Genomic DNA, 27,969 nt, shown 5'->3' with positions numbered 1-27,969 from the left:
ACCGCTCCAGTCGCGTCGCTGCCGTTGAACGCCGGCTACTGCGCATGCTCCAAGGGCTGACTCGGAAGAGCGAGCCCCGGCTGACGTGCCCAGAGAAAGTTCTCACGTGATGCTGGAATGCTTCCGGATGTTTGGCTGGGCGCTCGGATTGGCTGCCGGGAAATTTTCGGGACCATGTGCAGGTGAGTTTTTTCTATCAGCAAAGCTGCTGCTATCGATTGTAGGATATGTATTTACATCGTCAAGGGTTTAAAAGTAAGCGAGGACGTGGCGTATACAACAGGCCCATTCCCAATGCTTTCATCCACTTTTCATATCAGGCGAGAACTTATTCCTGGATGATCAGATTGGGAGGTGACCATAGTTAGTGAAAGTTGGTGAATTTCACTCGTTATAGCCCAGTACAGTTCTGTATATGTGGTATAGTTCTGTATATATACAGATCATTGGCAAGAAAAACTGAAATAAGTGGGGAGAAAGCAGGAAAGTGGAACTGAGCCACTTCAGATCAGCCATGATCTTATTGAATGGCGGGGCAGGCTCGAAGGGCTAGATGGCCTACTCCTGCTCCTATTTCTTATGTTCACCACATCAATTTTAAAGTCAGCATATTTCCTTAACGTCGTTGCTGGTACACATTGATTCATTAACATAACCAGGCAGGCGGTTGAGCATTAAGTAACTGGATAATTAATCGAGAGACCATATAGAGGATGCTGGAAATGCTTTGTAAGCCTAGCAGCATTTGTGGAAAGAAAATAGCGCCAACGTTTCGAATTGGAATGACCCTTCATCAGAGCTGATGATCTTTTGGTTTGCTAAGGGTGTTAGAAGCCTGCCAAACGGTAAACGCTGGCTTAATACCCACAATTGGAAAGACAAGTTCAGATTGTAACTAACATATGTTCATCAATTGTTAATAGTGTTGAAAATGTCACTTTGAGATTAATTAATTCATGTGGGGTATAAAAAGAATCAAATTGTTTTTTGTCACTTGAATCATTTCCGTTGTGTGAGTTTAAAAAGCTCTTTGTGGTGGTGGACCAGGCAATGAATATGATGTAATCTCAGTGATCTTTGAGTTGAAGACATGGACTTGGCAAAAGTCAATAGTTTGTTTTATTTAAGGCCTCAGGATATCCCAGAGTGCTTCCCAACCAGTACATTAATTTTGAAGTTTGCAGGCAATCAGTTTGCACATGACAAGGGACCCCAAACAGTAATATGATAAATGACTACTCATTCTGCTTTTGGTGGTGCTGGTTGAGGCATGACCATTGGTACGGCAATCAGAAGAATGCTGAAAAGTTCCAGAAAAACAAATTTTCCAATTCCACCTGTCCACTTTTTTCTCTGAATTGGTTGGAGTCAGTCTCTGCCATTGCCCACTTGAACCTTTAATAATGTTTGCATTTCTACTTGAGCTGTGGAAGAGTTACAGCTTTGCAATCTACAAGTGTTCAAATTTTGTAATTAATTGTTGTATTAACTGTTCAAATAGTTACAGACAAGCAGCCCTATCCACACTTTCTAGTACAAGATTCATGCTCCATGAATATCTTTACAGCAGAGGGCTGTAGTGGCAGGGTCATTAAGGATTTTCAAAGTTGAGATAGACAGATTTTTAATCGGTATAGGGATATGGTGGGAATGTGAAGTTGAGGATTATTATAGCAAATCAATCATGATCTCATTGAATGGTGGAACAGGCTTGATGGACCGAATGACCTATTTCAGCTCCTATGTCTTATGACCTTTGCAGAATGAACGTGTTGTTTGAGGTGGTCAGTAGGAAATCGCATTGCATATAAATTATTGCTCTCAACCAAAGATTGAGAACACTCCAATTCTATTGAAAATCACATTCCATTATTTTAGTCTGAAAAGCAGATTCTGCCTGTAAGTTTGAAATGAAACTGTTACGTAGAAAGGAACCGTTAATGGCCAGCTACTGAATTTGATTTCAATATTATTACACACAACTGCCTCATGTTAATAATGTTTGGTTCATGGTATGCATTGTGTTTATCTATTGGAGCATTGAATGAAATAGGTTATTACATTTTTAAGGAACAGTAAATAAGCATTTGAAGGAGTGTAAGATATAGAAATGTGGGATAAGCCCATTGCTATAGCAAATAACTTGCACAAGACAAGCTGAATAACCTCTTCTGTACTGTAAACTTCTGATATTCTATCTAAGAACATTAAACAAGTTTACTTCTGCAATTTTGCATCCAAGCATTTTTTTGTCAAAACTCAGTGCAGGTAATCAGTGGATTCTGACGGTTGATGAGGTTGTAACTTATTAAACTGTTATGCTTGTTGTTCTTCACAATTCACCTTAAAATATTGTGGTATCTTTTATATAAAATCAGGTGGAGGATCTATATTTTCACAGGTTTATGCAGACCAGTAACAAAAATGCTTGTAAATCTTTCTCCCTTTCTCTCTTACTTCAATTAGCTCCTTATAACCTACCTTTTTAACCTTTGGTCATCTATCCGAATATCTCCTTATGTGGCTTAGTGTCAAATTTTCTTTGATATCGCTCCTATGAAACACCTTGAGGTCATTTACTAGTGAAAGGCATTATGTAAATACAAGTTGATTTTTGTATATTGCAGTCCAAAGGTAAACTCAGCAACATTAATATCATTCTGTTACAAGCAGATTTTAAATTGGTCAGGAAGGCAAATGGGATGCTGGCCTTCATAGCGAGGGGGATTGAATATAAAAGTAGGGAGGTCTTGCTGCAGCTGTGTAGGGCATTGGTGAGGCCGGAGCTGGAGTACTGTGTGCAGTTTTGGTCGCCGCACTTACGCAAGGATATTTTGGCCTTGGAGGGAGTGCAGAGGAGGTTTACTAGGCTGATACCGGAGTTGAGGGGGTTGAGCTATGAGGAGAGGCTGAATAAACTAGGCTTGTACTTGTTAGAGTTTAGAAGAATGAGGGGAGATCTCATTGAGACATATAAGATGATGAATGGGATGGATAGGATAGAGGTGGAGAGACTCTTCCCGCTCAGAAAGGACAGTAGGACTAGGGGGCACAGCCTCAAGATAAAGGGGGGGGGGGCGGTTTAGAACGGAGTTGAGGAGGAACTTCTTCACTCAAAGGATGGTGAATCTCTGGAATTCTCTGCCCGTTGAGGTGGTGGAGGCTGCCTCGCTAAATATTTTTAAGACGTGGGTTGATGGGTTTTTGATAAGCGAGGGGATTAAGGGTTATGGGGAGAGGGCGGGAATGTGGAACTGAGCCACGACAGATCAGCCATGATCTTATTGAATGGCGGGGCAGGCTCGAAGGGCTAGATGGCCTACGCCTGCTCCTATTTGTTATGTTCTTATGACACCAGAATGAAATTACTTGAGAAGTGATGAAGCTTCCAAAAATCAGTATCAATGCATTCAAAAGTATTACAGCAATAGTAAAATACAGAGAGACAGGATCTTTCTCTAGTGAAATTTTGCAAGACTTTTTAAAACTCAAAAACATGATGAAGGATAGTAATGCCTGTCATTACCATGTGTACAAGAGTAAAGGTGAATAGAAAGCAAATCAGAAAATAGTGCGGTAGACTTGGATTTCCAAAAGACATTATCAAATATGCCACATCAAAGGTTGCTACACAAAAAACTGTAAGAGCTTAAGGAGTAGGGATGACACAGAAGCAACAATAGCTATTAGTTAAGCATAATAATAAATGGGTCATCTTTGGGTCAGCAAGTTTTGATGAGGGGAGTTCCACAGGAATCAGTACTGGGACCTTGATTTACATTCTATATCAGTAACCTGGGTGAACAGACCAGATGTATAGCTGCTGAATTTGTCGATTACACAAAGATCAGTAGGAGAATAAGAGGACATAATGGGGCTGCAAAAGCCTGGAGTTAGGTGAAGTGAGTGCCCAAAATTTGGCGGATGAAGTATAATGTGGAAAAATCAAACATGTCTACTTTGGTAGGAAGAGTAGAAAAACAGCATATTAAATGGAGACAGATTGTAGAACTCTCAGGTACAGAGGGATCTAGTGTGCTGGTACATGAATCATAAAAAGTTAATCTGCAGATACAGCAAATGATTAGGAAGGCAAGTGGGAAGCTGTCATTTATTGCAAAGAGAACAGAATTTAAAAGTAGGGAAATTTTACTACAGTTGTAGAGGATGTTGATGAGATCACACATGGAGTGTTGTATACAGATTTAGTCTCTGTATTTAAGAAAGGATATAACTATATTGGGACCAGTGCAAAGATGGTTCACCTGACTGATTCCTGGGATGAAGGGGTTATTTTATGGTGAAAAGCTGGACAGGTTGGGCCTGTATCCAGTGGTGTTTAGAAGATTGAGAGGTTATCTTATTGAAACCTGTAAGCTCCTGAAGCGACTTGATGGGGTGGATGCTGGAAGGATGTATCTCCTTGTGGAATAGATAGAACTAGGGGACACAGTTTTAAATTAAGCCTAAGATGGAGATGATTTTTTTTTCTCTCAGGCAATTCTTAGACTGTCTTTCCTAGGCAGCAGTGGTGGCAGGATCATTGAATATTTTTAAGTCTGAGTTAGGTAGACTTTTGAAGGACAAGGGAGTGAAAGATTATGGGCAAATGGAAAGTGGAGATTGCAATCAGATCAGCTATGATCTGCCAAATGGTGGAGCAGGTACAAGGGGCTGAATGGTCCTCTTAATTTGTTTGTATGTTCATAGTGATAAAGTTTAAAGTTTATTTATTAGTGTCACAAGTAGGCTTACATGAACATTGCAGTTAAGTTGTTGTGGAAAACCCCTCCCTGGTTGCCATGCTCCAATGCCTGTTTGGGTATAGTGCGAGAGAATCTAGCATGGCTAATGTACGTAACCAGCATGTTTTTCGGACTGTGGGGGGAAACTGGAGCACTGGAGGAAACTCATATGGACATAGGGAGAACATGCAGACACCACACAGGCAGTGCCCCAAGCTGAGAATTGAACCAGGGTCCCTGGTTCTGTGAGGCAGCTGTGCCAACCACTATGCCATCGTGCTGTCCCGATTGGGTGACATCACATTGTATTTTGTTAATCTGAAAGTTGAGGAAGGATTTTGTAGGTCATGATCCTTCATTCTTTCCTAGACTCTCGTATTTTATTCCTCTCGTTACCATCAGGCTTTTAAAACCCAAGCATGGTGTGTCCTAATTATAACTTCCTCAGTTATCTCCTCCTCTCTTTTCAACTAATTGTCATGGCTCTTTATCCTGGTTCATTAATTTAAAACTTTGTAAAGGTTTGCTGAGTTTCACTATGTTTGTAATAATTGGAAATTGATTTTATAGCGTTTTCATTAATAGAATTGTGATGCAGTTCTTTTGGCTCTGATATGAATGTTGGTGAGCTTAGCTTGGGATGAAATATGTGCACTGGGGACTGTGCATCAAAAACAAACTAAGCAAAGGTGCAAATAGAAGGAGAAACAAATGAAATAGATGGCTACGTTGATTCAAAAAAGATAGAAGGGATAGAAGCAGTAAAGCAGAACAGACAGAACTTAAATATTGATAAAGGATTGATAAAGAAAAATGAAAAAAAGGAATTAATTTTTAATTATGAAAGCTGATGCTCTTTGGGAGCTTGGCAGTGATAGAGTTGAACTGCTATCAAATTCGAAGGGCTAGATGGCCTACTCCTGCTCCTATTTCTTATGTTCTTATGTCAATTGTAGGGTAAACTTTCATATCAATGAGGTCAAAACAATTTTAGATTAAATTCGTTTTCTGACCAAACAATGGGCAAAGTTTGTAAGTTCACACGTGAAACACAGAGCTGACAGCAGGGAATTGCCGGCACTGTCGACCATTCAATGGGACATGATTTGGGTTGGTCTGCTGAATTGGGATTAAGACTTTCTCAGGACCAAGCGAGCATCTTATTTTTCACTTGGCCAAGGTTGAGGGTTCTTGGATGGCGACAGAGAAAATTGTCCTTTTCCTGGGTTTTAATGTGCTTTGCTGTTATAGGCATAAACACGACCATTGGTCATTATTGAAAATAGGATGACAACTTTTACTTAAGTTAGGAAGTATAAATTTATTCTGGATAATAGTTGTGTAGAAAAGATGTAGTAAAATATCATTTGTTTCACTTTATCTTTTCACAGAAACCACAACACAGTTATGCATCTTTCATGTTTCATACAAACATCTGGTAACCAACATATTTAGCAATCTGCCTGTGCAATAGAAGATCTACCAATCCAAATTGCACACGTCCAAAGTATTTCAGCTGGAAAGATGAAGTTAATCCTCTCCAATGTTGTGAATGGCTATCGTCTTGGTAAATTGATTGAAGTAGGACGGAATGGCAGTAAAAGTCTTGACATTCCTGGTTGTCTGCTTTATACCCGGACAGGCACAGCTCCACATCTGACTCATGACACCCTCAGTCTTATAGAAGGAGTTCCTGAACCTGTGCATCTGACATTATCTACACTGTATGTGCAAGTATATAATTCACGTGCAAAAGAAAAGAATGTTTTAATGAAATATGATAAGTACGATAAATGATATGATAAATATGATAAGGGAACCAAGTGTATGGTGTCGAAATTTGCTGATGACACCAAGATTGGTGGAACGACAAATTGCGCGGAGGGTGTGGAGAGTCTGCAGAAGGATCTAGATAGGCTGGGTGAATGGGCCAGGAACTGGCAAATGGAATTTAATGTTGGCAAGTGTGAAGTTGTCCACTTTGGTAGGAATAATGGTAGGAAGGACTATTACTTACGGGGCAAAAAACTGCAGCCTGCGACGGTGCAGAGGGACCTCGGGGTCCTTGTGCATGAGTCGCAAAAACCCAGCCTGCAGGTGCAGCAGGTGGTCAGGAAGGCTAATGGGATGCTGGCCTTCATAGCGAGGGGGATTGAATATAAAAGTAGGGAGGTCTTGCTGCGGCTGTATAGGGCGTTGGTGAGGCCGCAGCTGGAGTACTGTGTGCAGTTTTGGTCGCCACACTTACGCAAGGATATTTTGGCCTTGGAGGGAGTGCAGAGGAGGTTTACTAGGCTGATACCAGAATTGAGGGGGTTGAGCTATGAGGAGAGGCTGAATAAACTAGGCTTGTACTCGTTAGAGTTTAGAAGAATGAGGGGAGATCTCATTGAGACGTATAAGATGATGAATGGGATGGATAGGATAGAGGTGGAGAGACTCTTCCCGCTCAGAAAGGACAGTAGGACTAGAGGGCACAGCCTCAAGATAAAGTGGGGGGGGGGGGGGGGCGGTTTAGAACGGAGTTGAGGAGGAACTTCTTCAATCAAAGGGTGGTGAATCTCTGGAATTCTCTGCCCGTTGAAGTGGTGGAGGCTGCCTCGCTAAATATTTTTAAGACGTGGGTTGATGGGTTTTTGATAAGCGAGGGGATTAAGGGTTATGGGGAGAGGGCGGGAACGTGGAACTGAGCCACGACAGATCAGCCATGATCTTATTGAATGGCGGGGCAGGCTCGAAGGGCTAGATGGCCTACTCCTGCTCCTATTTCTTATGTTCTTATGTACCTGCTGAAATGTAGCAGTGTCCCTTCTGTTGAATAGAAATTCCTGCATTCAAAGATCCACACTGACGTGGGTTGGATTAATTCAAATGCGCCCATCAAAAGAGGCCCCTTTGCCTTCTGCTATAAAGTGAATCCTGGAGCTCTGTGGTATAATACCATTTGTCTGTTTGCTGCACATTGCCCTGGTGTCCGTGAATGGTACCCATAGTCCTATGCTCACTTCAGTGCAATATTGGGTGGGAATTCCTGCATTTATCTTTCTTTTAAAAACATTAGAAAATAAGATGGCAGGTCCTGTTTACTATTTTATATTCACGGCAGTGGTTGGCACTGCTACCTCCCAGTGGAGTTTTTACCTTATCCCCATGTCTGCGTGTGTTTCCTCCAGGTGCTCTGGCTTCCTCCCACAGTCCAGAGATGTGCGGGTTAGGTTGATTGGCCATGCTAAATTGTCCTATCATACCAGGGGGATAAGCAGGATAAATGTGGGGTTGCAGAGATAGACCAGGGTGGGATTGTTGTTGGTGCAGGGGTTCGCTGGGCCAAATAGCCTGCTTCTGCACTGTAGGGATTCAATGTTCACAATTTTCAAACACTTAATCTGAGTCTTTTTAAAAGATATGGACTCTACCTCAATAGCCACTCCTAATAATGCATTCCATGTTCAGATACCTACCTTTCTTGTTGGAAGCAGTTCTTCAACTTGGGTGATAATGCTCTTCAGTGATCTCTTACACTGAACCTGACGTGAACGTAAGCAGATTCAAGTGGGACCTAACTGAGTTATAATAACAATGTCATGTTGATATGCACCCAATGTGTATTTTGTATTAACATCAATGCTGCATTAAAACTGCAGGTTTTTTTTAGATTTGATGAAGCTGATAAAAGGTGTAACATAAAAATAGAACAGTGCTAATTATTTATTTATTTTTTATTATTTATTTGTTCTTCCTTTGTCTGCCAGTTTTGCTCTCCTTCTCTCCCAGTAATATTTGAATAGTTACTGGCTTTCAGGTCACAATCTTCCAGTAACCCACCCAAATGAGAATGTAGACATTTGATGCTGGCAGGCTATTCAGACATGGGAGCAAATAGAGTAGAGCTTAATCTTGGACTTGTCTGACTTTCATACCTTCAGACTTTCACACTTTCAACTCGGTAGGCCAAGCAACTGGAGCCTGCCTATTTTTTCCCTCTTTTAACATGAGTGTTACTGCCATATTGCCTGATCAACTAAATTGGTGCAGAGCAGAGAATCAAAAGTGGGACTTTGTGATTTGTATGACTAATAATTTTTAAAGGCATTCTTCAAGAATGAGAAATGTAGTAACAACTTGCAATTACATTGAGGAACTGTTTTTTCTAATGCTCCAATGTGGACAGCATAAAAAACAATACGTCATTACCTTCACAATTGGACTACCTTATATCAGTTCTTAGACTGATTTGTAAATGAAATTCTGTTGGTAAGAAAAAGATTTATTTTGAAGCAACAATTTCCTGGAGAAGCCTGTGGCTGTATGACTTTGACTCCTGGCTGAATGGAACAATGTAATGCTTACGAAATAAATTATAGAATAGAATTGATGTTGTGTTTCGTTCTGCTCTATAGTGCTGTGATCAATAATAATGTGAATGCCCGTAAGCTCGGTATTATCATTGGGTTAATGAGCAAATTATATTTACTGACGCATTCTCTGATTTAGAAAGACGAAGTATAAATACTTTGATCTGTTGCACAACCAAGTTCTTGTTCCTTTATTACATTTCTGCCATAAAACACTGCTTGAGCAGTCACGGTCTATATATTGGTCCCGACGGCTACTTTGAAAATTATATTTTGCACTGTTTATAAACTGGGATTGTGTCAAATTTGCATTAACAGGATTGTGGTTTTACCACTGAATAGTTGCTTACCAAATAGTTTAATGTTGTTTATTTCTGATATTATTCTGTGCACAAATAGTATTTGTTTATTTTTCTCTTCAGCGCTGAGCACCATGAGGTTCTGGAGGAGTATAAACAAGGCATCGGAAAGTTCATAGGTATTCATTGTTTTGTGTGTAAACATGTTCTCGGGTTCACAGAAGAATGTGGTCCAGATTGCCCACATATCATTTGTACGCTTCTAGCTTCTAACATTATATTCAGTAGTATCAATAAATCCTGTTTTGCTGCAGGTAAATCTTGTAATGAATAGTTCAGAGGTAGCCAAACTGTGACTTGCAGCCACATGTGGCGCTTCCACACACACATTGTGGCTGATGTCTTTCTTTCCAGTGTAATCACAAAATTTATTTCAGAGTTTCCTATTTGGCTGTGTGACCCTCAGTGCCACTTTCTCTGACTCACTAACACATCCTCTTGCTGTTTGTTAGGAAAACAAAGGTAGTTTTAAGAAATTTTGTATTTGTATTGGTAAACATTAAAAATAAGGCATAGTTTTAAGTGTGTTTAATTTGACGTTTCTGTGCAGGAAGGGTAAAACCTGTAGTGAGATTCATGCTGGACAAAGATGTTCCAATGTGTAGGTTGTTGGTTAGATTCCAAATGTTAAATCTGCTTAGAGGGGCTACAGCTTGAAGAATGAATAGGCCAGCAGAGGCATGCAGGCAAAAACAGAAAATGCTGGAAGGGTCATCCAGCCTTGAAACATTAGCTCTATTCACTCTTCACAGATGCTGTCAGATCTGCTGAGATTTTCGAGCATTTTCTCCTTTATTTCAGATTCCAGTATCCATAGTAATTTGCTTTTATCATAGAGGTATGGAGGTCTTGCTTAGCAACCAAATGCCCTTGCAAGGATTTAAAAAACTTTAAATTTTAGCTGGATATATTGCAGTTGGTGACAGGACCCTAAGGAGGGAACATCTCTCAATTCTGCCAGGAGTAGCTGGACAGGACAAGACAGTTGAAAAGTTGCAGGCTTCCCAAGGAAGATGCAGTCTAGACAACCAGAGAATTGGGACAGGAATTATGTCAAAAGCGACCAGAGTTAAGTGAACAGGGACCAAGCTATCAGAAGAATTCAAGGAAGAGTAAACAATGTGTTCTGAGTTAAATAGACAATTACAATAACCAGATTTAAAGCAGACTTCAGAGATAAATTAAACATTTGATGCCATTTTAATGAGAGCATGTGAGTTGAGAGTTAAAGCAATTGTGAACAGTTTGTACAACAGTCAAGGGCAAAGAAATCCTGAATGGGTTGGTGTAAATCCTGGACTGGATTCAATGTTAAAAAGAGGAGCGGACTCTTTGTTTAAAATAATCATTTATAAAACATGGACAGAATATGAATGCAGCCCACTAAGAGAAAGCATTATTGTGAGAGAAGATATTAAATGGATTTCGGAATCTCTCACGTGGGGGGATTCTGTGGAGCACTCCACAGATACTAACTTGGTGTCTATTCTGGCATCTTCCTGTCCAGTCATAACATTAAATGGGATTGTAATATTGTTGACCCACCAACCTACAAGCTTGGAGTGGAAAGCGAGGAAATAGTTTTATACGAACAGAAATAGAAGAATCTACTGAATTGGGACACAGATGCCCAAATTGAATTATGTTGTTCAGTCAGAGGATAAACTTATTTTCAAGTAAATCAATTACTTTTATTCTGTTGATCAATTTTCCACATTGGAAGAGCATAGCTGCCAAAATCAGTTACATAGTGAGCACATGCTAGTTCTTATATGTGTCCATGAAGCAGATTTGTTTTTTTCAATTATTTGAATTGTGTACAGAGGAAGTCTCTACTAGGATAAGAAAGGGAAAAAGCTATTTGAAGGAAGTCTCGAAGATTAAAAAGCTGAAAGTTTAGGAGAGTAAGAGGTAACTTGATTAAAACATAAGATTTTGAGGGGTCTTACCAGGATCGATATAAGGGGATGTTTTCTTTTTTCAGAGAATCTAGTACTAGGGGACACCTCAAGAATAAGGGTTTCCCCTTTTAGGACTGAGATGAGAATATTTTTCTCTGTGAGTTGCAAGTGTTTGGAACTCTTTCTCAGAAGGCAGTGGAAGCAGAGTATTTGAATATTTATAAGGCAGATGTAGATTCTTGATAAACAAAGGGGTGAATTGCTGTCAGGGATAGATGGGAAAGTGGATTTAAGGTTTTAATCAGATTAATTATCATATTCAATAGCAGAGCAGTCTCGAGGGGTCAGGTGGCCTATTCCTGTTCCTAATTCATATGTTTGTATGCAATAAAAATATGTCTGTAATTGTTTTCTGGGCAAATGTCTGAAGATTATTATGTCTGTAAGCTTCAAAAGGCCAGTCCTGGAATATTTAGTTGCTAATAAATTTCCTTTCATTATAAAACTAAATTTCAACAAATTGAAAGTGAGCATTGGTAAGAGTGCTGGAAATTAGAAATAAAGAGGCTCATGGCTTCAGCAGTATTTTTTCTGCTAATCTGTCTGATGTAGTATTGTTTTAAGTTTCAATAAATATATTTTTTCAATTGTATTTTCTTAATCCTTTTTTTGCCCCATTCAATTTGAATTTTAAGATTTATATTGTCACTCTGTAAAACATTTGTTTTGGAAAAGTTTGGACATCACTAATGCCGCTACACAAATCCTGGTGCATTCCCGTGATGCTGCAACTTGGTTAGTGGTGGTTTCAGAGTTCACTTGTTTGATCAATTTGAAAGAAATGGTATTTATTTTAGTTTGCTTTATGACAGGTATGCCAGACTCGGTTCTGTACTGTTCTTTGTACGACCCAGCTAGTCCATGTCCATCAGGATACAACACAAACAAAGTAAGTTAGTTATGAGCATAGGAACAGAATTTAGGGTATAATTGACTGTCCTTAATGCCTTGCTTTTATTTAATTTCCTGTCTGAGCTGTCAATGGTGCTGCTCATTATTACTGTAGGTAGATTTGACTTGTGAACAAAGTGTTATTGCCAGATTCATGGAATGCAATACTGATGTTCTCTCTCATGTGAAAAAGTAATATTTTTCGTTCAGTTATTTAAGAGTCAGAACAATTTGAGTTCCTCCATAAACTTACTGCCTAGGATGGTTCTGAGCTTGATAATTGCTTCAATGCTGAGTGGTTGTGTGGGGACTGTAGATTGTAAGCTTGATGTCAGCACATCTGGGTGAAGGATTTATTCAATCTATGGAACAGTATCCAAACCTGAATTGTCTCATTGAGAAGAAAATAATAAACTGAGGCAAAGTGGAGAGCTGGTGATAGAAGAAAGAAAATAGGTAACATTAATTAGTAGGAACCCTTAAATTATAAATTGATGTAAGTGAATTGAGAAATATAAAGAAGTTGAAGACTGCACAATATAATGAACTGCATTTTAAAAAGCGACCAGTTGGATCCTGTTGTTTTTTAAACATTAAAATCCTTTGCAAATCCATTTTTTACATTGTTTGGTGCCTGATGAGCTAATTCCTCTTCTATTTTTATCATTACAATTGGAAAGACCGTATCACTTTGGGGTGGAGGTGGGCGAATTGAAATAACATCGTCAAAGTTCATGGCAATGCAACAAGCCTTCAGAGCTGACTGGTACCAAAGTATGGCAGATGGAGAGCCTTTGCCTCCAGGAACTTCAAGAAAGAGGGTAAAGAAATCAGTGGATCGTACTCTGGGCTTCTTGGATGATTGCCTCAAGGTGCATCAGAATTCAGAGGTAAAATGTTACTGCAAGAAGGTCTTTAATGCATCACATCCCTAGGGGAAATCTCTTCTCTGCTTTATGTAAGCTCATAGGAAATGGGCAACTTTCTTCACATTGTAGATTTAAAACCACAACTTTGACAATATTGTAACAATTTCTTGTGTACCTTTTCAAAATGAATGTTCTTAAATGGAGATAGTCCTGAGTAAGATGTTCCAGACAGTTTATATTCCACGAGAAAAGGGGGCTCTGAATGTCCCATGACTTAAGTGATGTCAGGCCCTCTCTAAATGTGGCTTAAACATTATATTCAACAATGCCTTATGTGGAATCCTTTTTATTTGGATTTATTATTGTCACATATACAGTGAAAAGTATTATTTTTTGCTCGCTATACAGACAAAGCATACCATCCATAGAGAAAGAAAGGAGAGAGTGCAGAGTATAGTGTTACAGTCATAGCTAGGGTGTAGAGAAAGATCAACTTAATGTGAGGTAGGTTCATTCAAAAGTCTGATGGCAGCAGGGAAGAAACTGTTCTTGAGTCGGTTGGTACGTGCAAACTCCACACATACTGTCCCGAGGCTGGAATTGAACCCGGGTCCCTGGAGTTGTGAGGCAGCAGTGCTAACCACTCTGCTACCTGCGTTTCACAATGTTATAGTCGTAGCTAGAGAGTAGAGAAAGATCAACTTAATGCAAGGTAGGTCCATTCGAAAGTCTGATGGCTGTAGAGAAAAGGCTGTTCTTGTGTCAGTTGGTTTGTGTAAACATGCAAAGTCCACACACACTGACCCGAGGCAAACCTGATGGCAGAATCTCCCATTCATTCATACGTACGTACATACGAAATAGGAGCAGGAGTAGGCCATCTAGCCCCTCAAGCCTGCCCCACCATTCAATAAGATCATGGCTGATCTGTCGTGTCTCAGTTCCACCTTCCCACCCTCTCCCCATAACCCTTAATCCCCTTGCCTATCAAAAACCTATCAACCCGCGTCTTAAAAATATTTAGCGAGGCAGCCTCCACCACTTCAACGGGCAGAGAATTCCAGAGATTCACCACCCTTTGAGTGAAGAAGTTCCTCCTCAACTCCGTTCTAAACTGCCCCCCTTTATCTTGAGGCTGTGCCCCCTAGTCCTACTGTCCTTTCTGAGCGGGAAGAGCCTCTCCACCTCCTATCCATCCCATTCATCATCTTATATGTCTCAATGAGATCTCCCCTCATTCTTCTAAACTCTAACGAGTACAAGCCTAGTTTATCCAGCCTCTCCTCATAGCTCAACCCCCTCAACTCCGGTATCAGCCTAGTAAACCTCCTCTGCACTCCCTCCAAGGCCAAAATATCCTTGCATAAGTGCGGCGACTGCTTTTTGTTTTACATTACAGTTTTCCACTGGCGAAATTAACTTCACCTTCTCTCCGATTGACAGCACTTAACTTTTTCACAGGTTTAGCCATAGTCTCAGGTGTTACAGGATCTTTCACAGGGCGCTCTCAACGTCTTTCCCAGCTCTCCATGTTTTCATGCCCTTGTGTGGCCTAACTCCACTCTTGTCAGTGCGATCACAACAAGGTTAGATAAGTTCAGCTGATCTGGAGTCACCAGTGTGGAATTTCATACGCATTGATTACAAGTGATTGTGGTCTCAACTCCACTTTTCTACCCTGCCATTGACCTTTAACTTCCTTCTCAATCAAAAATTGTCATAAAAAATTGTCTGGCTGTTTTAAACCAGTGTTTTGAGACAACTCAATTGCTCCAGCAATGATTTCCCATGCATGTCTTCTTTTCCTTTACAACCCTAATGAAATAAATTTGCTAAATGCATCCTAAAGTTTTCCAATTATTGCTGTTAAACATGCAAATGACAATTATATCTATAATATCTGAAACCATCCCAATATGTTCACTTGTGAATTTGCTTTTTGCACCCTTACCATATTGTGCTTTATCTGCCCACGTACTCCCATTTCAAAATATTTGCCATCCTAACAATCAAATTCTTTATCTGTGATAAATTCTGAAATGTAATTCAAAACTATTGATTTTGTGGTTTCAAACTTGAACAGTTCAATTCCTCCTTTGCATAGTAAAGAATTCTGCCTACTACTCCTTTTCATATTTATATTTTAATATCACTAATGAGGCATTGTCAGGTTTTCCCCAAACCCTTTGTGATCATATGGAACAAAAAATTCAAATAAGAAATCAAGAATTATTCTGTTACAAATAAAGACAGACCTTTGTAAATTTCAAAGTACTTCTGCATGACTACATTGTTGGTACAGGAATCGTGATAACAGAATCTTGAAGCTAGAATATCCGTAAAGAAAAATGTTACACAGCATCATTGTACAGCAAATTAATGTATACTAGCTATGCATGCCACAAATGTTAAAATAATGGTTAAACTAGATTACGGCAAAGTTTATTACCATTTAATAGGAGCTGTCAGAGTGTTGCATCAGACTTGCCAAGTTCCATTAGCGTTGCACTAAAGACAATAACCACTCAAAATTGTAAAGCTATCCTTTAATATTAAAATTCTAAAAATATTCCAGTTCAGTTGTGATTTCTTGTCAGGATTAATTTAAAATATCTTTATTTCACATATGAATGTGCAGTAGCATTTTCAACTGTTGTGTTAATTTGTCTCAATTCTTCCCTGTGTCTACCCCATACTACATTTTTGAATAGAAATAAAACACAAATGCTCAAATGAGTTTAAGAACCTATGCACTTCAGAAGCTAATTAAGGACAATATAAATCTTTTATCAGTGTATTTGTATGCAATCTGCATTGCAATAATGGCTTTTCAATAGCACATTGATTGTAACTAAAAGATGCCAGGATTCGTATTTTCTTAAATGATGGGTGCTTTAGTACAATAACCACGCTAGATGACTTGACCAGTGCTGCACGTTTTAAAAAGCTACCATGTAACTACCTATTTCACTGGTCTGCCTACATCCTCCTGAATTCAGTTACTACTTTTCTGTCTACAATTATGTCCTGGATATCCAAATCCAAGCTATTAATATATATCAAAAAGGAGCAATGGTCCCAATATTGACCCTGCGACATGCCATTCTGTACCTCCCTCTAAGCAACCATTCACCAATACTCTGTCCATTAGACTGTTTTGCGTCCATGCTGTCATTGTTCCTTTAATCTGATTGACTTTAATTTTGATAACAAATCTATTAGGTGATACCTTGTCAAATGTTTTTTGAAAGTCCGTGTCACAACATCAACCCTCACTGCACTCATTGAACTCTCCATTCTGTCATCAGAGAACTTGATCAAGTAAATCAATGTAATTCAACTTTTAGCAAATTTATGCTATGTTTCCTTCATTAGCCAATACTTTTCCAAATGAAATTAATTTTATTCTAGATTATTATCTCTAAATATTTCCTTACTATTGATATTAGGCTGACTGGTCAAATTTATCCCTTTCCTCTTTTTTGAAATCTGCTGTAATATTTGCAATCGTTCAGGGCTCAGGAAGCACCCATTGGATTGGAAATCTGTGCCAGAGGCTCTGCAAATTCTACCCTTGCATCCTTTCCTTTAGGATGTATTTGATCTAGACCAGGTGACTTTTCTACTTTGAGAACTACCATTCTTTTAAGTACATCCTCTTTGTTTTATCCTATTCAAAATTGTTACTGCCTTTTTCTTTGCTGTCACTCTGGCAGCATCCTCTTCTGTCATAAAGACAGATGGAGAATATCGAATTATTACCCCAGCCATGCCCTGTGCCTTCATGAACATCGCTCCATTTTCTGATCCCTAATTACTCCATCTTTCCTTTGACTGGCCTTTTACTATTTGTATTTTTTTTAACTTTTGAGTTCTCTTTTGTACTATATGTTAATGAGTTCTCATACTCTTTGCTGCTCTTGCTGTCTTTTCTATATCTCCCCTGTGTTTTCTATGTTTCCAGACAGGGGAGCAGGATAGAAATTAAGAGCAGGAATGCAACTGATTTTTTTTTTGCTCTTCATTGAGAAAGGAATGGTATTTGTAAAATGTGCCCTTTGCTGAGGTAACAGAGGGTGCCTGGCAGTTTAGCAATTTTAGATAGAAGTAGGAAAAAAGGGGGACAATTAAAGGGAACTGACATTATCAGTTTTGAAATAATAAAACATAGTAGTAGTAATCACAAATTTAATTCATGTAGCAATGTTTCATAGAATTGCAATGCTGTTTACAGAAGTTGTGTTGCAGTAAATTAAAGCAAAGTAAATACATTTCAGTTTCATGTTTATTATTTGTACCAGGCGCTGAAGAACATAGAGATTATAGGTGTAATAGAAGGAGGAGACATTCTTGAAGAAAGGCTGAGGTCTGCAAGAGAAACTATGAAGCGGCCAGTTGGAGGTTTCCTTTTGGATGGTTTTCAGGGAGACAATATACACGATGATTCCAAACTGAACTTAATTTCTTCAGTCATAGAAGAACTGCCTGCTGATAAACCCAGGTAGGGCATCAGTGGTGGGTGGTATGTCAGTCAGGTTATAGGAGTGAGCTGCCTTGTCCTGGATAATGCTGGGTTTTTTTGCTTATTAGTGAAGTGCATGCATTCAGGCACTCGTCACACCAAAATAAAAACAGAAACTGCTGGAAATACTCAGCAGGACAGGACATCTGTGGAGAAAAACACAGAATGGTACAGGTGTGTGACTCCTCAGCAGTCTTTGGGCTGAGATGATTGGCCTCCAACACTCATCTTCCTTTGTGCCAAGTATGACTCCAGTTGGTGGAGAATATTCCCCGGATTCCAATTGACTTCAATTTTGCTAGGTTTCGTAGATGCCACATTCAATCAAATGCTCCAAACTAAGCAGAAACAACTGCTATCCACGTTTTATGAATATTGTTATGATTTCTGTTCGTTCTGTGGATCATCAGATTTCAAAATGGTTCTCAGCTGATGGTACATTGAAGATTACAAGATGAAGTAACCTCCCTGTCTTTTACCAAATTATTTTAAGAATGACTGATTATATTATAATTAAAGACAAAAGATTTATCTGTATGTGGCACCTTGCACATCAGGACTTCTTAAAATGCTTTCGTCAATGGTATACTTCTAAAGTGTAATCGCCATTGTATTGTAGAAAAAGAATTGCATTCAAATAGTGCCAGTGGCATCAAGTCATCACAAAGTGTTTACGGCAATGTAGTCATATTTAAATGTAGGAAATGCAACACTTGCTGTGTGCAGTGTAGCAATAACCAGACAAACTGATGAAGAGTCATCCAGACCTGAAACGTTAGCTCTGCTCCCTTTCCACAGATGCTTTCAGAAGACATGTTGAGATTTTCTGGCATTTTCTGTTTCTTTTTCAGATTCCAGCATCCACAGTAATTTGCTTTTATCTTACAGATGTTGGTTGAGGGATAAATATTGGATTCCCTATATTGGGAACATAAGAAATAGGAGCAGGAGTAGGCCATCTAGCCCTTCGAGCCTGCCCCACCATTCAATAAGATCGTGGCTGACCTGAAGTGGATTAGTTCCACTTTCCCGCTCTCTCCCCATAACCTTTAATTCCCTTGTCTGTCAAAAACCTATCTACCCGTGACTTAAATATATTTAGCGAGGTAGCCTCCACCGCTTCAACAGGCAGAGAATTCCAGAGATTCACCACCCTTTGAGTGAAGAAGTTCCTCCTCAACTCCATTCTAAACTGCTCGCACCCCCCTTATTTTGAGGCTGTGCCCTCTAGTCCTGCTATCCTTTCTAAGCGGGAAGAATCTCTCTACCTCTACCCTATCGATCTTTCATTATCTTATACGTCTCTATAAGATCCCCCCTCATCCTTCTAAACTCCAACAAGTACAGACCCAGTCTATTTAGTCTCTTTTCATAGTCCAACCCTCTCAACTCCAGTATCAGCCTAGTGAACCTCCTCTGCACTCCCTCCAAGGCCAAAATATCCTTGCGCAAGTGCGGCGACCAAAACTGCACACAGTACTCCAGTTGCAGCCTCACCAGTGCCCTGTACGGTTGCAGCAAGACCTCCCTGCTTTTATATTCTATCCCCCTCGCTATAAAGGCCAGCATTCCATTCGCCTTCTTGATCACCTGCTGCACCTGCAGGCTGGGTTTTTGCGACTCATGCACAAGGACCCCCAGGTCCCTCTGCACTGTAGCATGCTGCAGCTTTTCACCCTTTAAATAGTAATCCCTCCTACTATTATTTCTGCCAAAGTGGAAAACCTCACACTTGCTAACATTGTACTCCATCTGCCAGGTCCTCGCCCACTCACTCAGCCTATCCAGATCCCTCTGCAGACTTTCCACACCCTCCGCGCAATTTGCTTTTCCACTCATCTTTGTGTCCCAACTGTCCCAACTCCTTTTTGACATGCGCCATGGGTCCACCTAATGAATGTAGCTGCCAATTTGAATAAAGCAAGGCCTCTCAAACTTCAAGGAGCTGGATGACTACTTAAAATGTTTTAGTGGTGTTGATTGAGGAATAAGTATTGGCCAGGGCACCATGAGACTTCCCCTGTTTTTTGTTCAAAGGAGTGTGATGAGGTGAGAGGATAGGTGAACCTTGGTTTAAAGTCTCATCTGAAAGATTTCACCTCTGACCATGCAGCATTCCCTGAGCACTCAGCACAAGTCAGGCAGTGAGGATAGAGTTGGACAGGAAAAGCAGCAGTTCTAAAAAAAATTATTGGGTTTGATTTGTCTCTTTCAGAAGAGATTTCATGAGGTTAGTAAATTGGTGTGCATGAAATTAAAATTGTTCATTATTAAAGGAAGTTTGTTTATAAGCACATTCATGTAAACTCTTATGCACAGTGGTAAACAGTACAGAGTATCTTTCAAAATTATTTTAGTGACATGCTGCTGATTGGTCTTAGTATTTCCAATATTTCTGTTTCTGTGTGATTTTAATCACAGTTCTTCAAAGCTAACTAGATTCAGCCAAAATGTGAGTGTTTTGTGGCACTTAATTTCTGTTTAATATTGTAATAATTGTTCAAATTATCCAATGTTAGGTTGATCCATGGGATTGGAAAGCCAGATGAAGTGCTGGAATGTATATCAAGAGGAGTGGATTTATTTGAAGGTTTCTTCCCCTATCTGATGACTGAGCAAGGAAGAGCTCTGACATTCAATTTTAAATACAAGATGGACCCAGAGATGGAAGGTACCAATTATAGAATGTCAGTATTTTGTGTTAGGACAGTACGTCATGGACTCTATGTTAGTCCATCCAAACTATTATTCCTGGCTTGGTAATTGTATCTTCACCTGCCTTGGACACCCAGGTCAAGCCTGTGGTACTAAGAATACCTGAGTCACTTGCACAGTGAATAGCCTATATTTTCTCACCATCACTATGTCAGCTACTTGATGTTAAAGCAAAGATGCTGGTTTTGAAGAGATACAACCAATTGTTCTATATTGTGCAACATTTTGGATGTATTCATCAAAATGAGAGGTTAATACTGGACTTGGAACACTTTCCATTTCAGAAACCCCGTGTTCACAACAGTTGCTCCCAAGCCAGGTATTCCTCACTTCAACAGAAAATAAGGCTTCCTGTGCCTTTCCCAATAACATGCCTTAGTCACATCTTTCTGGTTGTATCACAGCATGGTATGGCTCCTGCTCTGAATAAGACTTCAAGAAACTACAAAAGGTTGTGAACAAAGCCCAGTCCATCACACAAACCAGCCTCGAATCCATTGCCTCTACACTTCTTGCTGCCTCAGCAAAGCAGCCAGCATAATCAAGGACCCTGTGCACCCTGGGCATACTCTCTTCCACCTTCTTCCATTGGGAAAAAGATATAAAAGTCTCAGGTTGTACCAACTGACTCAAGAATAGGTTCTTCCCTGCTGCCCTCAGACTTGAATGGACCTACTTTATATTAAGTTGATCTTTCACAGCACCCTAGCTATGACTATAACACTGCATTCTGCACCCGCTCCTTTCCTTCTCTATGAACGATATGCTTTGTCTGTGTAGCATGTAAGAAACAATACTTTTCACCATGTACCAAATGTGGCAATAATAAATCAAAAAACCTTGAGGATCACTCTATACTGCAGTGTACAGTATTTTCCATTTCCTGTACTAGTACTCCATTTGGATGATCTAAATTACCTGTGGAGGAGTATCCTTAAGCATTAATTGCCATAATTTAATAATTATACAACCGCTGATGTCTCTAACTGAGAAGTGTAGCCTTTACATTGTTATATAATTAATAATTGCATTAAAAACTTCGCAGTTTTTATTATCAGCTAAAGCTTTTGCTAGTTGTACAGTTGGATGCATCTGAGTGGTTTAGAGATCTGTCTTTTTAAAACCACAAAGCCTCTGTTTTAAATATATAGCTATTGACATTCAGCATTTGGCAACATTATGACAAGTTTACTTTCTAGGAGATTTATTTGTGATGGATGAAATTTGCATTCCCATATTTGTATGCAGACACCACATCAAAAATTATCTCTGAAGAGGTAGATTAATTGGTTAATCGTGCATAACCCAGCCTCTGAGGTGGGTAGGGGGGTGAATGGAGGCACGGTCTAGACGTAGTGTTGCCTGTTTCATCGCTGTAAACTTGGTATCAGGCTCGAAGCATATTTCTGATAATGGTTTTATTTTGTCATGAAAACTACATATTTACATTTTTGTCCCAGTTTTGATTTCAAGGCAAGAAGTGTTGCCTCTTAGTTTTAAACAATTTAGTTTTTGGGCCACTGAAACTGGTACAAATTTGGATTGGTTGTAGGCACTCTGTTATAGTTCAGAGATGTCAGTCACTTCCTTATGAATTCTAATTGTTAAGTTCAACTTCCATGTTGGGAGTTTAAAAAAGTTTCTGCCATGTGATGTTTGTTGCCCATTCCTAGTTGCCTTTGAGAAGATGGTGGTGAGCCACCTTCTTGAACTGCTGCTGTCTATCTTGCAGCTACAACGACAGTACTGTTAGGAAGGGAGTTGTAATATTTTGATCCTGCAACAATGAAGGAATGGTGACGTGGTTCCAAATCACAATGGTGAGTGGCTTTAATTGGAATTTTCAAATGGTGTTTGGAAAGTCCTGCTGAAGGAGCGTTTCTGCAGTATATCTAGTATATGGTACACACTGCTGCCACAGTGCATTGGAGGGGGAGGGAGTGAATGTTTAAATTAGTGGACCATGTGCTGATTAAGTGGCTGCTTTGTCCCGGATGGTGTCAAGTTCTTGTAGTATTGTTGGAGCTGCACTCATCCAGGAAAGTGGAGAATATCTCATCACGATCCTGAAGTTTGCCTTATAGATAGTTGAACAGGCTTTAGGGGCGTCAGATGGTGAGTTACTTTTTCAGTTTCTGCTGAAAAACATTGTTCTAAAGTTTTTTGAAGTTTGTTTTTACCTAACATTCCACACAGTAATTTTCCATGTGCACCAACGAGCAATCATTAAACTCAAATTGCAGTTACTACCACCCAATGCAGCTGAATCAAATAGCAATGTGAGAAGCAACTAATGCAGTTAACCAATGGAAGTTTTCTTTAACATCAGATTTCACGCACTGTTAACTTGAGACAGAAGCTGAGAACAGTAAGAGCACATTGTACAATGCAAGTTGGATGTAAAACTTTAATAAGTGCTTTGGATTATATTTCAGTACTGGAAAGAAATGGCTGTGGGGATAATGAGATTACTAACAAGCCGTTGGGTAACGAGGGCAAGATAATTCCTTTTACAACGGATCTGAGAAGTGAGCAGTAAGTGTTATTGAATTTTTAATAAACCTGTTAATAAAAGTGGTGGAGTTTTTAATAGTCTCTCTATTACTGTTGTTTTTCTTTATAACTGGAATAAGAAATGCCCTGCTGAAAAGCCTCTCTTTTCTCTTCTGATGGCTCCTGTGGTACAGTATCTGATCAGTTGTCAGCTTTGTATAGTGAACCAAATGACACATTTTGTCAGCACTAATGGTTTACTTTGGCCACGAACATAGGATATTCCTGCTTTTTTTCTACTTTCCCATTGAACATTTGTTTATGCCTGTAAAGAGCAAACGCCCCGATATCATCAGTGAAACATTGGCCTATGTTGTTAACATGTTCATTGTTAGCGCAAATGTGTCTAGGAGAATCACTTGACACTCTGGTCTGTTGCAATCATTAAATGGTTTATTTTATACTGGCAGGAAGATAGCCACTGGGCCCCTCATGTGGTCTCTTCACCGAACAAAGGAAATCACACATTCATAGACATTTACTTCAGCCCATCCTGGCTGATTACAAACCACTCACAATATTAATTGATTATGTATATAGTCAACCAAGCTGACAATAAGGAATCATGTAGCTACATGACCAGTTTGTGGATAGCTCTGGACCAGCTCATGATGCTAAGCAAGTTTGTAGTTGGAGACTGTAGTACCAAACTATCACGGTAACAAATGGTTTTTACATGGTCAAATTAATCAAGTCCCATAATGCCTCACATTCAATCTGCCGTATTCCAATTATAACGCCATATGTTGCAAATGGGTACCTTGGCCGTTTTTGCCCTCAACATTCATTACAGTAGTATTTTCTCCCATTCAATTAGGATATGACCTAACCTTCTAAACTGAACAAAATACGAGCTTTAACAATTATTTTACTTTTGTAGCCTCTAAAGTGTGTACACGTAGACCTTCCAGCATGTGTGATGGTAGATGTTCAGAAATGGAAGCTCTCATGGCTTTTCCTCAGAGCTCTCCCCATCTAAGTCCTTTATCATGACCTGGTGCAATCCAGCTAAGGCAGCCAAGGCTGGTGATTAGCCCAGTAGCTTTCTACTGTGTGATTCTCTAGTGACTATTACTTGGGCCCGTTGTACATCTGTCCGTTCTGATTATTTTTTGGGATAAAACTCTCTTACTAGATGCTGTAAATGCTGTCAACTGTTTTGCTTTGGAACACAAAATGAATTCCATGGGTGTAATTAGTGGTTCAGCAATTGTACCCACCTATAGAAATGTATTTTGACTTGCAGTTGCTTGGTTTGCAAGGATCTATAAGTCACAAAAATGACATTACTGGATAGTAAGTAACATGTTTCTGCCTCAGTGTATTATTGATTGAATAGATGAGTTGAAGGAGAGTTCATTAATCATTCGTTAATTCATTTTTATAATTTTGCATGTCCTGCTAAATGTCATTCATGTTCAGTTTTTTATTACTGCAGAAGTTAGCAGCTAATTGTGGATTATAAGACGGACTGATTCAATGGTTGGATTCGAGATTCCTATTTTCCTGGTGCTTAAGCAACTTTTTACCATTCAGGTTCCGTGGTGACTTCAGGCCCGTGCTGGAGGGCTGTTCCTGTTTCTGCTGCAAGAATCACACCCGTGCCTACCTCTACCACCTTCTCGTGACCAATGAGCTGCTGGCTGGAGTCCTTCTCATGATCCATAACCTCCATCACTACTTTGGATTCTTCCAATCTATCCGTGATGCTTTAAGAGATGACAAAATGCAGCAACTTAAGGAACTCATTTTAAAACAGAAGGTGTAACAATAATTTGGTTAATACATGGTTGACAAAGCAGGTGATGGGTATCCAACGTGTGTAAGAGTTTTGAAGCAGATGCTGCAATCTGCTGCTTCAGTATCAGTTACTTTAACATTTGATGATACTATAGTTGCAAACTCTATAAATGCGTGGTGCTCAGCATCCCCATCTCTTCCACCATGTTACATATTATTCACATTACATTAATGTGTGATCATTGAAATTGCACACAGGGTTTGAAAACTGCACATTTATTCATTCATTTTTCACCAGTGTGCAGATTATTTTTAAGAAAATGTTTTACTTTAACAGTGTATGAATACAGAAAATCTAGAAATATTCTATTTGAATTGACAGAGCTCAGCTCTGATGCAGTGAATTTCAGTACTTAGAGTACTATGCCCAACAAACTTGTTGAAAGGGATGGATTTTCTGATTTTGTTTTTACCTTTCTGTTTTTAACATTCCTGTCTAATTATGAAAGGGCAAGGCAGAGATGCTCAGAAACTACTTGACAAATTTGAACTATTTTTAACTAAAACCTGCATTTTCTGTTTTAGAATTTACATTTTGATGGCTGAATATACAATTTATGCACAAACAAGTTTTTTACTCTTCACTGCCACTTATGCTAAAGAGGACAGGGCGGAAAAATTGAACTTGCAGCCTTTAGTTCTCCACTTGTGGGGTGCAAAGTGGGCCCAAATGACATAAAACCATGAGAGTCAATGGATAACCAGCCAGACAGTCCAAAACAGATGCATGTCTTCTTCTACCAAGCAAATCAGAATCCAACACTGGCTCTAAGATCCTCATTATTAATTTCACTTCAGGCTCCCATCTAGTTGAACCAGGACTTGAGCAACCTTTAAAAGCAACTAGTGGCTTTTAAAGGGCAGCTGAAGGCCCCTCAAAAAAAGAGCCCCAAAATTTTTTCGAAGTTATATTTTCATGAAACTGGAAGGAGCAGCTGTCCTCTGCCTGGATCAGTGCTTAACACACATGCACATACACACACCCATCTTAGCAAGTAATTGAGCAGGCATTTTGTGCAAGTTGAATTTCTCTGCCAGTATCTAATTTTATTGTCCCAATTCGTTCCTCTAAGCTATTATTCCACAGACGTTAGTAATAGTGAATTAATACTGCGGGACATCAATGCACCAATTTACTTCAATCTTATTCTTGCAGCTACTTTAAAAATTAAATCTGTATGAAACAACAAAAAAAACCTCTTTTATTTGATGCCTCAAAATGGTTGCAGGTATTTTATACTGTAAGACTTTAGAACTTTGTTTGCAATTTAAAAAGGCTTGAAAATCTAAAGGTTGGAAGCTGAAATGCTACGTTTTTATTAAAGCATGACTGTTTTATTGATTCAGATTCTCTTCTACATTCTCGCATATGTGAGATATTTATAACAAAGATTGGCTATGTTTTATGAAATTGCTCACAGAATGAATTTGACAGTGTGACATTCACCAAGGTGGAACTGTGTTTCACCAAGCCTATCCCTTTAAGGCAAAAACGTGGATATTGCAGATGCAAAAATAGGAAGTTTCATTTTTGAAATTGACTGGAGGCTAATTGTTTGTTGAAGTTTCTATACATCAGCAACTGATTCTATATTCTGACCACTGTCCTTGGGGAGAGACCTGGTTATTAAGTGAAGACTTTTTTAAAGAAAACTTGATACCTTGAAGCGTTAAGTGTATGTGCTAGAGTTTTTGTATATTCTTAAAACTATAAATCTTTTACGAATCAAGTTTTGTAATAATGGTTACTACTGTAAAGAATACGAAAATTCTCTCACTACTTAGCCTGAAAGTTATCTTTCAAAACAAAATTTTGAAAAAAAAGTACAGTTTTCATTACATTGCTATTGTGGGAGCTTGCCATGTACAAATTAGCATCCATCTTTCCTATGTTATAACAGTGACCACATTTCATTGATTGTAAAGCATTTTGAGGTGTCCTAAGGTCAAGAAAGGTGATGTATAATTTTTTTTTATATATATAGAACTAACTGCATAAAACATTAGAACAAATGCATTTCTAATAACAATATACTGATAGAGGGAAATAACATTCAAGTAAGGGAGAGCTAGGTGGCAGTGTTCTACAAGTTTTTTTTCCCTTTGGAGTAGAGTGTCATGTTGCTGTGTTTATGCCATGAATAGTAATGCATCAAGGCCTTTTTATGTTATAAACATCATGCGTTGCCCATACTGGATAAAAGACCACATTAATGGGAAGATTCTGTTTAAAAACTGTTAAATATAAGTAAACAGAATGCATTGATCAAGATTGATAAAGTAATATTGATAAAATGAGTGCTAAAAAGACAACTGAGAATACAATGGATTAAAAAGGCAAAAAAAACCCAGTCACCAAACAACTTTTAGACATTACTAACAACCATGAGCCCCTGGCCGTGTAAGTTCTGGCAAAGAACACTATTAAATTTCAGTTTTATCTAGACTTCTCTATTCTGAGGGCGGCATTATGCATTGACATGCTGTGATATTAAACTACTAAAAGTCTGATGTGATTATTAGATGTAGCTATTGTTCTCAAAGTGAAAATTTTTCCATGAAGTGCTTGCTGTATCACTTGGGGGTTTAAGAATTTAGCTGCCAACATGGGATAGCTAATTAACTTATTCAAGTTATTTCTTAGAGAAATATGAGGACTTAATGATGTTGCAAACCTCTGGCTTGCATTCTTTCAATTCTGACATTAGCTGAATCAACACAGTGAGTAGCTATGTTGCAACTCACTCATGATAATGTCTGTGTGGAAACGCATGCTAACTATTGGCCTTTCATAGGCGCATTCCACAATTTCAAAAAATCATGATCAATAATCAGCAAAATGGTATTCCTGCAATAGTTGCAAAGACTAATGTTAATTAATATAGTGTGAAATTGGTTTATAAGTTTTACATTATCACAATACATGCTGTCCTACTTTAGAAATAAATCAGTTGATGTCCCATGGTGTTACTCATGAACAAAATAAAATGACTGTTTTTCTGAAACTACATTACAATAGTTTGTTCCTGCATTACAATAATGACTAAACTTCAGCTATGTCTTTGAAACATCCAGAAGTTGAGTGGCATATATAAATGCAAGTTTTTTTTTCTTGCTTTCTTACTATCTCTTTGCTTCTTTTCTATACCATAGTTTTTCCACGTGATTTGTGCCAGTCTAACATTAGCTTCATAGAATT

General features: G+C 39.0%; 1 protein-coding gene across 2 annotated transcripts; it reads left to right on the top strand.

The window, feature by feature from the left end:
• The first annotated feature begins 85 nt into the window (after positions 1–85).
• qtrt2 (queuine tRNA-ribosyltransferase accessory subunit 2) lies at positions 86–27,778 on the top strand. 2 transcript variants are annotated; one of them, XM_080203981.1, is made up of 9 exons: positions 86–182; positions 6,137–6,469; positions 9,523–9,578; positions 12,233–12,309; positions 12,992–13,201; positions 17,482–17,681; positions 20,222–20,373; positions 22,853–22,952; positions 24,507–27,778. In XM_080203981.1, exons 2-9 carry the CDS (start codon positions 6,270–6,272, stop codon positions 24,736–24,738), a joined length of 1,227 nt encoding a protein of 408 aa, XP_080060107.1. In that variant the 5' UTR covers positions 86–182; positions 6,137–6,269; the 3' UTR covers positions 24,739–27,778. The 2 variants fall into 2 exon arrangements, with proteins under 2 accessions (XP_080060107.1, XP_080060108.1); XM_080203982.1 differs by lacking the exon at positions 86–182 and adding an exon at positions 234–255.
• The last annotated feature ends 191 nt before the right edge of the window (positions 27,779–27,969 follow it).

The sequence above is a fragment of the Carcharhinus amblyrhynchos genome, chromosome 15, assembly GCF_965287045.1.
Source record: "Carcharhinus amblyrhynchos chromosome 15, sCarAmb.v2.hapA, whole genome shotgun sequence".
Lineage (NCBI taxonomy): Eukaryota > Metazoa > Chordata > Chondrichthyes > Carcharhiniformes > Carcharhinidae > Carcharhinus > Carcharhinus amblyrhynchos.
The sequence above is the reverse complement of the archived record's forward strand: the minus strand, read 5'-3'. Positions and strand labels throughout refer to the sequence as shown.

Bases quoted from the DNA above. Each gene is read 5' to 3' on its own strand.
- qtrt2 (XM_080203981.1), top strand. From the start codon at position 6,270: ATGAAGTTAATCCTCTCCAATGTTGTGAATGGCTATCGTCTTGGTAAA. The intron at 6,470-9,522 runs GTATGTGCAAGT...TTTTCTCTTCAG, and splicing joins CATCTGACATTATCTACACT to CGCTGAGCACCATGAGGTTC. The intron at 22,953-24,506 runs GTAAGTGTTATT...TTTACCATTCAG, and splicing joins ACGGATCTGAGAAGTGAGCA to GTTCCGTGGTGACTTCAGGC.